Below are 12,137 nucleotides of genomic sequence, written 5' to 3'. Positions count from 1 at the left end.
TCGCTCTGTTCTGATCCCCGCCCGCGCCTCCCGGTCCTCTGCTGGCTGGCCGGCGGACGCCTCAGCTTTATGGCCAGACGTTTGGGATTATTATGCAGGCAGGTCGTGAGCTCGCGTTCTGATTGGTCAGGGAGGGGGTCGGCCGATGGCGGCGCACAGGGCGCACGGCGGCAGCAGCGTTGGCGGCGTTGCCGGCGGCGACGGTGGCGGCGGCGGCGGGGGGCGCCCGCGGGAGAACAAGGCGGGCAGCTGGCTGACTGCCTGTTTCTTCCCCTCAGGAATTGACAGCTCGGAGCCCATGGTGCTGGAGCAGTACGTGGTGGTGGCCAACTACGAGAGGCAGGAAAACTCGGAGATCAGCCTCAAGGCTGGCGAGACCGTGGACGTGATAGAGAAGAGCGAAAGCGGTAAGTCTGCTTGTGTGTGTGTGTGTGTGTGTGTGTGTGTGTGTGTGTGTGTGTGTGTGTGTGTGTGTGTGTGTGTGTGGCTGTGGCTGTGAGTGGGTGTGAGTGTGCGTGTGTCGGCGTGTGCACATATTTCACGATGTTTTTACTGCATCGAGAATGTGATGTGGATGTTGATGTGGATGTTGAATTTCGCAGCGGGGCTGAATGCTGTCACTCACATGGTTTTGCTGAAAGGCGTGTTTTTCGCTGTCGTCCCAAACCAGACGCGCGTCTGTTTTTTTTTTTCTTTTTTCAAATTTCACAAACACTTGCAAAAGCTGCGTCTAAATGAAAAAGGTCCACAAATGCATATAAATGCACATGTGGGCATCTATAAGGTACGCTCGTTACTTAGTCACTCACTGTCGTCTTCCCCTCTGACGGAGGCTACCTCCTTTATCTTCAAGACCCCCCCCCCCCCCCCCCCCCGCGCGCACACACACACACGCACACGGACACACACACACACACACACACACATACACACACACACACACACACAAAAGCCCTACCCTCTCTTACCCACTCCCTCTGTCTGCTCTCCAACTCCACTTGCGTTGTTTCCTCAATCTTCCATCTCCTGACTGGAGCTTGGCACCACCTTGAGGTTCTGCCCTGCCAGCAACCAAAGTGTGTCCTTGTGTGTGTGTGTGTGTGTGTGTGTGTGTGTGTGTGTGTGTGTGTGTGTGTGTGTGTGTGTGTGTGTGTGTGCGCTTCCTAAGTGGGCCGTCTCGGCCGGCGCTCGGCGGCTCCCGTTCTTTCCGCGGCGAGAACATGTCGACACAAACGGATTTTCTAAATATTTATCCGAGCCCCCGTCGGCGAGAGGAGCGCCGCGGCCGCCGCCGGCGTCTTGGAGGCGGAGCAGAGGAAGTGGAGGAGCGTCCGTAGGGGGCACTCGTGTCTGTCCAAACAGTTTACACGATCTCCCGTTTGAGAAGCGTGCGCACTGCAAAGTATCTGCATCGCCTTGCCGAGGATCTGCACTTCGCACCGGAAGAAGAACAGACCCCTTCCAGCGAAAACGACATCCTCCTTTTCAACGTGAGGTTGTGTCTCGGCCGCCAGCGTGAACGACCGGCATATAAATAAACGTGACCCCGGTCCCGTCAAGTGCGTGAGAAAAGGTATTCTGCAGCTCCACGGCTCCGTGCTCGCGTGGGGTTGACCCAGGGCTCCTCCGCTGGTCAGACGCGTGTTTTCGTGTAAGGAAATCGGCAAAAAAAAATAAAAAAGAGCCGAAGCTGTTTCCGGGATTTGTCTTCTCTTTTTTTGGCGCCGGGCGAGCCCCGTCCCGCCGTGCTTCCCCGGAGGCCCCGCGGAATCCGTGACATACGGCCGCGCAACCCGGCTGTTGACGTCGCTGGCTTTGATGTCGCAAACGCAGCGGCGGGGAACAAGACGGGCGGCGGCGGCCGCGGCCGCGGAACGCCGACGTGCGCTCGTTGGACCGCCGGAGGGAAGCAGACGTCTGCCTCCGAAACCAAAGGAGGCGATGTCATTCTCTGTCCGAGCGGCTTGCACATTTCAAAGCACTCGTGTCTTAGACTTAAACCCCGCCCCCGCGCCTCCCCCCGCCGATTATCCAGACACCCGCCGTGTGCCTTTCCGTTTTTTGGCTTCGCACATATGATGGTTACGGGACTAAATCGTTTTTGCCGCCGACCGGGTCCTCCCTGCCTTCCGTGCACGCTGTGCTCCATTCATCTCCGGCTCCGCTCGCTGGGCCTCGTGCGTTTCCCCCTTCGCCGCTCGTCGGCGGGCGGCGAGACAACGGCACCGGCCTTGGCGGGATTTGGCGGGGGCGCGGGCTTCTGTTCGTCCGGAATCGCATCTCCGCGGTTTGCAAGGTTTTTTTCGTGAAGTCGGCCGCTGCCTGTCACCCGTTCACTTCGGGGGGGGGGTGACTATTCGCTTTATTTCCATTCGGCTTCAGCCGCCAGAAACTCTTTTGGGAATGTGCACACGTCTCATTAAGTTTATGATTTAATAAAGTCTCGAGGCATGAATTGCCTGTCGGCGTGCCGAGACCGCAGGAGAAAGTGTCTTTGGTGATGCCGTGTTTTCCCCTTACAACCTCCGCCTCGCCCGGCGCGTCTGGAGGCCCCCCCCCGGCGTGCACCGCGACGAGGGTCTGAGTTTGACCGGAGGTCCGAAGGTCCGAAGGCGGGGCAACGGACACCACCTGCGCGTTCACCCTTTCACGACACGGCTCACCAGTCGGCGACTCCACCGCGCCCGGCCGCAGGAGGAGCGGCGCCAAATTGGCGAAACAGGAGGAGAACTGCGCGCTCCCCGTGTGACAACCGAAGCGCGGTGAAGCTCAGGCCGACTGATGCCCGAACGCAACGGGGGCCAAGGCGTCGCGGCGGCGTCACCGCCGGGGCTTTGCCAAGACGAACACATCTGAGGGCTCGTCGAGAGTCCGTCTCAGCGCTCGCACGGCTTTTCTGCCGCCCTCACGTCGTTGCTCCCGACGTCTGCGGCACCGTAACGCTGACCGTAATTTAGCGAACCCGAGCCTCCCGGTAATCAGGCCTCGTTTAACTGAACGTGCCTCGCGGTTTGTGTTTGTCCGCCATCGCCGGTGCCTTTTTTCTCTTGAGCGGCTCCTGGCGATGCTCAAATCACCGCTGCACAACCTGTCGTTGCCTTCGTCTTTTTTTTTTTTTTTTTTTTTCCGTTTTACCACGTCGTAAACAACGGAGGGGGGATCTCATCATCATCGGCGGCGCTGGCGGCGGCTGAGATCGCGGCGGCCCCCCGGTCCCTGCACTCATGACCTGGTTCAGTTATGGGGTCGCTTCCAGAAGCGGATGTGTTTTTTGTTGTTATGAGAAGAGCTGGTGGCCTGGTCGAGCTCAAGTCCAGCTCCGGCTGTTTCACTGTACCGGGGCAGCACGATTCGGCGTTTGCTTGTCTGTTTGCTTTTGAACAACTGAGTATCTGCAAACGTATTTAAAGTCCCGCTTCCCGTGGTTACAGTAGAATTCCGCCCGATAGACCTGGGGAGCGTGCGCGGGTCCGCCAACACCTTTTAACCATTTTCCTCATATCATGAGGAAAATGGTTAAATGAGGAAAATATTTTCCGCTTGGTGTCAGAGCAGTTTGGCGGAGGAAACCGTGCACGGCGACAGTTTTGCGGATGGGCGGATCGCGATGTAAACTTCTTTTGCCAACTTTGAATGGGTGCTGCAGAAGCTGATGTTGCAAGGTTTGTGGAGGATTGGGCGTTTTCGCCTGTTTTTTTAATTTAAAATATATATTTTTTATTTCCTGCGCGCATCACGTGCGCGTGTTCAGTTTCCGAGCCCGTGCATCAACGCACATCCCTAACCCTCAGATGTAGGGGAGATACTGTAGAGGGTGGAGCGGCCGGGCCACCGTCCTGGTCCACCCCAATACTTCCCCTCTGGACATGGGAACCAGGGAGAGTCAGGAGAGAGGAATGATCCAGCTGGAAAGAATAAATCTGCATGCGTGACCAGGGAAGTTTCACTGTGTGCTGGGATTAAGGGAGCCCCCATTCGTCTCGATGATGTGAAATGAGACTGAGACATGGGGGCGAGACAGCGCCGCAAAGCTGGCTTTCTTATTGTTGGTTGAAATGGTAAATCAGCGGTGTTGACCCTCTTGCAGTACCAGGTGGATGGAATTGAACTTGTCTCTGCCGACTTAAAAGTGTTTCAATGTAATGAACATGTAAAATTGAAGGAAATCCTTGGAGCGGCTGCACCGGGGCTATGCCAAATCCTGACCGAGGGGGGTGGCTGGGTTTTACTTCATATTTTTAGGTTTATGTCCAGCGACTATAAAACATTTGAGTAAATCTGTGATAAAATGTACTCTTCCCACACAGTTCATGTATTGCACAAATAAAATGTCTCTATTAAAATCTTTACTTAAGAAATTCTAGTTTTCACTGAATCTTAATATCACAATGTAGGAATCATGACAGTTCATTTAATATATTTTACTCTATAAAGTTCCGGGCCGCCGCAGGGGAAGGCCGCTGCCGGCGGAGCTGTCCATGGTTCCATGAGGTTCGATACCATCTGTGGTTCAATGCCAGTTTTGACCACTTTATCACTATTCTCTTTAACTTTTAGTTGCTTCTTTCGATGTCTTTTGAGTTCAGTAGGAATTATAGACGTTTTTTTTGTCAACGTTTGTAAATGCCTTTTTTGTGCAATAGATTATTCACAGTATGAACAAGTTGCTTTTGGACAAGTTTTGCAAAACCACCACAGACTGCTGCGCTTTCCACTACCAATAGATAGTCGTGACGCTAATAATAATCTTAATAATAATAATGTCAAAATATTATTTATGGGTCGCTGGAAACTCTGGGCGTGACACCCCTTATTAATGCGTTTCAGTTGCACCGGCTCTCTGCAGACGATCGTGCAACGCTGCCTTTTATTGCCTTTCTTTCTTTGGTCTCGCGCAATTACCATCGGGTCTCTGCAGACGGTAATAGTTTGACTCTAACTGCTTGTGGTTATTAGCGTCGGTGTTTGTGAATTGGACGCTATTTGAGGCTCATTTGCATAGAAAGGGGCCAATTTTGCACCAAACGTAGAAATAATACCAAATTTTAATACGGGCAAATAGCACCGGCGTAGTGAGACGCTATCTGCATGGCCGTGCAGTAAGCCGTGCATTTCGCTGTCTGCAGGTGCTTCGTGAATCAGACGCTCGCCTGGTCTGTTATTTGCACCGGTTTGAGCGCCCGCAAAAGACACGCGACCGCTTCGTTAATTCTCCCCACTATATCCTGAAGCGCGGCCACACGCGTCTCAGCAAGCGCAGTTCTGCATCCAGATGGAACGCCAGCGCCACTGAAATTCTAACAGTATTGTTTCAGGGGCAGGGAATGGCAAATGTTCGGCCCCAGCAGGACGGGGGGCCCGTAAAGAAAATAATCCCATTCCACGTTTCCTTAACTGAACGTAATGGATCCGCCAGCAGGACCAGGACACTGAACTGCAAACAGGATCCTTTGGAGTGAAGGGTACTGTCCGGCCCACTAAGCCAGCTGGAGAAGCCATTTGCACATTTCATCACCAGAAATGAGGGAGAACGGTTCCCCCCATAAGTAATGTCAATGTACAGTTCCAGTCAGGAAAATGGCCGGAATGAGTGATTAACACGATACTGCGAGCGGGATTTACTGAGAATATGTGTACGCCTTCAGACAGTGCGGTAAATTTGGGCAAAGGTGTGAATGCTCAAAAAGTATGTATGACTCTTTCACTGACTACCAGCCCAGTAACTCAGGCCTGGATACCCTTTCTTTAATAAGGAGAGCTGGGCACATGAACATTACCTGCAGATAAACACTTGAGTCGCCCTCACGCTACGGCTGCACGTTGCATGTCTTTAATCAAGGCGTGTTGAGGGCAGGCTCATAGGATGTTCCCAATCAAAGATGCCTGTCTTTGAAGGGCCTTTTCGGACGAAGCCGTGAGAAACAGCGTGGCCTGCGGACAACCGGCGTTAATCAGAGTGGTTGGTTTGATCCCAGAGAAAGCCTGTTATCAGGCTATGGATCACTGGCAGGCCCCCGCCCCGCGGCGGTAAAGAACAGATCAACCGCCGTCCTCCCCCTTTCTTAGTATTGAGCTCGGAGAATCTCCGGGAGAGTAATGGCTCACGCGGGTTACAGCTCTTTCAGCTAAAATCTGTCCTGTAGGCGGTTTTTTTTTTTTCGTTTTTTTTTTTTTTTTCTTCAATTTTCACAGCAAAGAGACGCGCACACAGGTACTCACAGATGCCCAGCGGTTTGCCGGTTTACCTGCCATCCACGGCATCTCAAAAAAACACCCCCCAGCCGCCCATAATGAGCACAATGGCAGTGATATCATGGAGAGAGGTTTTAGCTGCGGGGTGGCTTGGTGTTAGGACCTTTACGGCACAGGCACAGCGGCACAGCGGCACGGAGGCTCACCGGCACGCACGCACGCACGCACACACTCTGTGAGGAAGTGCACTGCTTGGGTTTACCGTCACCCCGCCGAGCGTGATGTTTACTGAACATCGGTTAATGAAATCCACTCCGCCAGCTCTCCCCTTACGCTCGTAACAGCGCTGCCCCTGTCACCAAACACCGGCGTTTCATAAACACTTCCAACCAGGTAACACGGGTTCAAATCCGTGTTATGTAGTCACTTTCGGTCATGCTATGCTGTGTCAATATAGACCGGGTCAGCACGACGAAACAACATGAAAAGGATTTAGTGCCCCCCTGCACCCTCCACCCCCCCCTTCTTGGAACGGCTTTGAAGTGTCGGTTTAAGGATTTTATGTTTCACATGTGAGTTGCGATGCATTGCCAGTTGGAGATATTGGTTATATTTCACAGATCCGGCGAGATAAGGGAAACCACTCCAGAGCGGTTCTGCTCGACTCTGGGCGGACGTGTCATGGGTGCGTCTCAGCGAAGCTCAACGCGATGGAGTGCGTTCCGGCCGCGTAAAAACCCGGTTGGTCACCCCTCCTCAGAACCCCAAATCGCCCTAATGAGGCCGCCGCGGCGCTTGATAATAAGAGTTTAATAGCTGGTTTTATGTCGCCATATTTGCTGCGACGCTATTTTAAGCTCCCTCTGTCTCGGGGTCCAACGGCTCCCGCTGACTCTGCAGAAATCAGAACAGGCCAGCTCTGTGTCCCAGACTCACTCTGCTCTTTGTTCAATCTGCTCTCAATTACAGGCCCGAGCACACACACACACACACACACACACACACACACGCACCCACGCACGCATGCGCGCGCACACACACACACACACACACACACACACACACACACACACGCACACACACACAAACACACATGCACACAGGCGCACACACACACACGCACCGTATCCGAGCAGCGTGTCCTGAAACAGGCATGTCCATCACACCCCAAAATCAGAAAGTAAGCAAGGAAGAAAAGTGTTGACCGTTGTTTTTGGACGGGGAGTGTGTTTGAAGCCCCGGCCAGACATCTGTTGGAACTTTCTCCTCTTGTTCCTTTGTCTTTATTCCCTCTCTTTGTCTCTCTCTCCCTCTCTCTCTCTCTCTATCTCTCTCTCTCTCTCTCTCTCTCTCGCCCACTCCCTCTCCTTCTCCCCCTCCCTTCCTTCTTTCTTTCAAACACATCTCACCTACTTTCCGCCGGCCCCTGTTCCTCTCACTCTCCATACTTTGACAGCGCTGGCTCGCTCCGACTCCTTTGCCCCCGATTCAAACCAGAATCAGAAACCTCTTCTCCCACATCGCCGCGGATGAGGTTTCAGCCTCGGAATTTGACTTGGTCGAAGGTGCAGCGATGCATGCCAAATATAGTACATGGGACTGGGAAACACAAAAAATGCCAATATATACAGTGAGGAAAAAGACAAACGCTGTAGCCAAGTAATACTTTTTCGACACTTCTTCTTCAAACACTTTTGCTTTCCTCCCCCACGGCGCTCATGGAGAACTTACGGCACCATCTGAGGGAGAAGTAGGTGATAATGGCTTGCGCAGGCTTTGTGTTGAAAGGAACTCCGATTTGCTATCTGCACAAGGTGGTGCCGATGTATTTCCACTAAACTATACAGCAGCATGTGTACATCCGGTGTATGATATCACCATGGCAGCCATTGATGTTAAGACGAGGCTTCCTGCCTCGGCCGGGGAACTCTTGAAAAATAGATTTTTTTATCGAAATTATTATTATTTTTTTTGTCCCTGGTGAAATAAATGTTAAATAAAATGAGAGAAGAAGAATTTTTATTTTTTATTTTTCTGTGGGGAGATCTGTCCTGGGCATTGACCCATCCTATCCTTTAGCAGCGGTGGGACGTGGGTGACTTTTAGGGCGGGAGGAGGGAGGAAAGCAAGGAGGGACAAATTGGGGAGGACATGCAAACTCCCCGCAGGAAGTTTCCGGTCAGGTTCGGACGCGGAACCTTCTTGCAGTGAGGCGACTGGTCTAAGCACCGCCACCGCCCCCCTAATGGATTATCTGCGTCTGCAAAATTGGTTAAAAACCAGTGTGTCGACAGAGCTGAGATCAGATCAGAGATGCGATGCACCGGAAGCTCAATGGTGTCCTTAATGACGGACAGAACACTTAGGACACACGAGTTGATTTAGAAGTTGGAGGTGAGTCAGGCCTGAACTTAGAACACACTGGTTCTGTTTCTTGCTCGTCACAGTTCCTCATCTCGGTGACACACAATCAAACACGCACATCCATGAACACTGGCAAGGCGCGATGACTGAAACCGGTTGAAACAACAGTCTGCCCTCCCACCGTGCGTCCTGTTCCCCCTGCGTCCACGGTGTGCACTTCATTACAGGCCTGTGCTTGATTTTGTATGTTTCCTCCCCTACGCTGGTCCATTTACACAGCTGCCCCCGCTGAGCCCCGCACCCACCCCCACCCAGTCCCCCAACCCGGCCGGTCATGGCCGACCGGGCTCCAGTTTTTCCATGGCCGGCCATGCGCTCGATTCATCACATTTCAAAAGAATCTACGTGTATTTGTGTGGAACCCACAAAGTCTTTCATCTCAGCTTGGGGCGCCTCCCGAAAAAGGCACCTGTGTTTTACGTTAACCCAAACCCTCGCCTTTGTGACCTCATCCATAACCGAGCGAGACGATATGTGGTGGAGTGTCCGAAATTTGTCCTCAAATGCTGCTGTCTTTTGTCCTCTGCAAATTACTTACACATGAAGTCATCTTTAAATTTATATTAGGTTATATGTTATATAATCTAATATATGTAATATAATGTAATATAAACTAATGTTTGTGGTTTACCCTCCGTCTTCAAGGGAGTGCATTTGTCCTTTTACTGTACCCTGCTTAGGTCAGCCATAACTTTATTAAACCGTGATTCACTGGTCACTTTATTGATTGTGCTCCACCCAAATGCATTTTTGTTGATTTGAAATCCCTTTTCCTGCCAAGCCACAGACGACTTTTCTGTGACATTTTGACTGCTGGCTTATAGGCATTTCCAAAAAGTAAAACATTTAAACATTCACTGTACTGTAATTGTCATTTGAATGCATTTGACTTTGGCATCAGCCCTTCCATATTCTTACCCTGACTTTAACCACGCCACACCAATACCAGAACTTAACCATATGTAACGTAAAAGCTCACCATTGCCATTTCTAACCATATTTTACAATAATATTTTACAAAATTTAACCCCCTTTCACATAATTGCAACCGTTTAACTGTGATATGACCCAAGCAACATGCCCAAGATTGAGGGAGTCTGATTAACAATGACTCAGTTATAAATCTAATTTATAATATGCTAATATCACTGGATAAAGTTAATCTTGAGATGGATAGATGGATAGATGGAAAGATGGATTGATATTGACTTAATTGCATTTTAAAGTTAGTTTATACTGTCTTTATACTGAGTTGAGTATTGACATTGGCCTAAAGAATATTATTTTATACCGTGTGAAGGAGCCAGTCCAGCTCTCTGTGCCAGCGTGTGCCATGACTCAAACTGGGGCAGAGCTTTGGCAATGAAACCTTGGCCATGAAATTGTCCATAAATGCATTTATTTATATTTATTTAAAAAGTTGATGTTGGCAGCAAAAAATAAAAGCTGGGCAGAACAGGAACTGCCTGTAGCACAGTCATTTAGTTTTTAACCATGCACTCATAATGTCAGGTCATGGTCATAACAAGGGTGCAACATTCATGTAAAGTTTTTTTAATTTTATTACAATGAACAGATAATTATTTTGAATACAAATAATTTTCTTTGTTTTGTTTTTTTAATTAGCACCTATCTCAAACAAATGCCTTCTTAAAAAAATATAAATAAATTACATTTGCTCTTTCAATTGAACAACATTAAAATAGCTGATGATTTGATGTACAAAGGGGACCTATAACAGTCCTTTGTAACAGGTTAAAATAGGTCTCTGAGGTCCCCAAAACATGTCGTTTTTGCTGAAAATACCACTCAGATTTTGCATTCTAACATGCCTCTATAACTCTCCTGTTCTCGACAGGCTGTTTCAGTTTGTGCCACTTTAATTGTAAATGAGCTGCCAGGCCCCTAGTTCTGTGAGCCAATGGGGCTTGAGCATGAGTAGTAGTGTTCCGTTCTATAAAGTACGTAAACTTTCACTAATTCCACCTCATCAGTCCACCAATATTATTTCAATAGTATTTAATTTTTTTTCTGGCGAAAGTTACAGGAGGGTATGAAATATTAACACAATAATAATTGTTTAGTTATCATCATTATCACCTACTATGTTCAAGGGCTTCTGGAGAAACTTTTCAGTTGCTACGCTCATCACTTCAGCTTTGGGCGCCGCGAGCGAGGGGGAGGGACAGTCCATTAAACCATACGGGGGATTTCTTTTGTGTGTGCCCGATTATTATAAATAATTTCAGCGGCTCTGCCCGACTGAGAATTTTAACAGTGTAATCGGATTCAGCTGTTCAAAGTGAATATGAACAGGGCACAGCTCTCCGTGATCGGTACGGACGGGGAGCTGTGCCCACTTCCGTGGCCGGACACGGATGATTTACACATATTAAAATATATATTTATGATTCCCCCTATTTATAATTCCTAATTGAAATGTTATCCCTGTGCATTTTTGTAAGCTTCTATCACAGGGACACTGCACGGGGCTTTGTTTTTGTTTCATTCTATTAGGAAACTTCGGAAAATAAAATAAAATAAATACTTCTACAATAAAAACACTCTGTTTTCGCACGGTGAAGACTACAGTCAACCTCCAACATACCTTTTTTGTTTTTTGTTTTAGAAAAAGAAACACACAACAGATTTATTTATACTATTTATACAGATTTATTTCCCTCTGCAGTTTTGTCACGGACAGTTGGTATTAATTCCTGTTTCCTTTAAAAATTTGTGCTGGTCTGTGAAGCCAACAGAGCGGTTCCCGGCGGCGCTGGTTATTCTCCAGCCGTGGGTGGAGTGACACAGATGGGAGGGCGGTTCTAATTCTAATGTGTCACATTGTGATGTAGGAAGGGGACACGAATCCGAACGGCTTGTTGAATCACATGTTTTCTGGGACGCCACAACCAACTGACCGCGTTGTCTTATTTCACAGCGTGTGTGTGAGTAGGCCCGTCAGAGACCCAAATGTACGTGCACAAGCACTGAAAAAGGGAGTTTTTCATAACCTGATTCCATTTAAGCACAGAGTTAAAAAAATAAAAATAAAAAATGATAATGAATTTGGTGCCTGGAGGACCTCCCCAGCATGTTTACTCTGTAGTGCTAAGTTTCCTGAAGCTCTCCAGGCCGCTGTTCTCTCATTAAAGTTCCTCAATGCCAAATGTTTTTTTTTTGTTTTTTCAGTGAAACTTTAATTTTCAACCCCAATCTGTTGTCATCCACTGCCAAGATATTTCTCCTTTCGACGCCAATCCTGGCTGCAGTATTTGAGCTGCATTATTCTGCTCGATCAAAAAGGGTGCGTGAGCGCACATTCCGGGGGTGGTGCGATTGTCTTTCCGCTTGCCATTTCTCGTCTTCTACCGGCCCCCATGTCCCCAGAGTAGAAGGGGCTCCGGCCCCTTGTGCCGACCGCACCGCCCTCCGGCACTTTCTATGCCGATGTGGGGGGAAAAAAGGTTCCCATGTGACACACACGTTGTATCCATGACAACAGACTCTTTGTTGTTGTG

At 49.4% G+C, this 12,137-nt stretch overlaps 1 protein-coding gene across 1 annotated transcript in view; it reads left to right on the top strand.

Annotated features, from left to right (window-relative positions):
* sh3pxd2aa (SH3 and PX domains 2Aa) overlaps positions 1-12,137 on the top strand; it is a gene marked incomplete at its 5' end in the record, with an annotated part of 99,584 nt that overhangs the window by 66,182 nt on the left and 21,265 nt on the right. The window contains one exon of the mRNA XM_079999852.1: positions 279-407. Within this exon, the coding sequence (XP_079855978.1) occupies positions 279-407 (129 nt within the window). The remainder of the gene's footprint in view (positions 1-278; positions 408-12,137) is intronic.

This window comes from Zeus faber (genome assembly GCF_960531495.2).
Source record: "Zeus faber genome assembly, chromosome: 4".
Classification (NCBI taxonomy): Eukaryota; Metazoa; Chordata; class Actinopteri; order Zeiformes; family Zeidae; genus Zeus; species Zeus faber.
The sequence above is the reverse complement of the archived record's forward strand: the minus strand, read 5'-3'. Positions and strand labels throughout refer to the sequence as shown.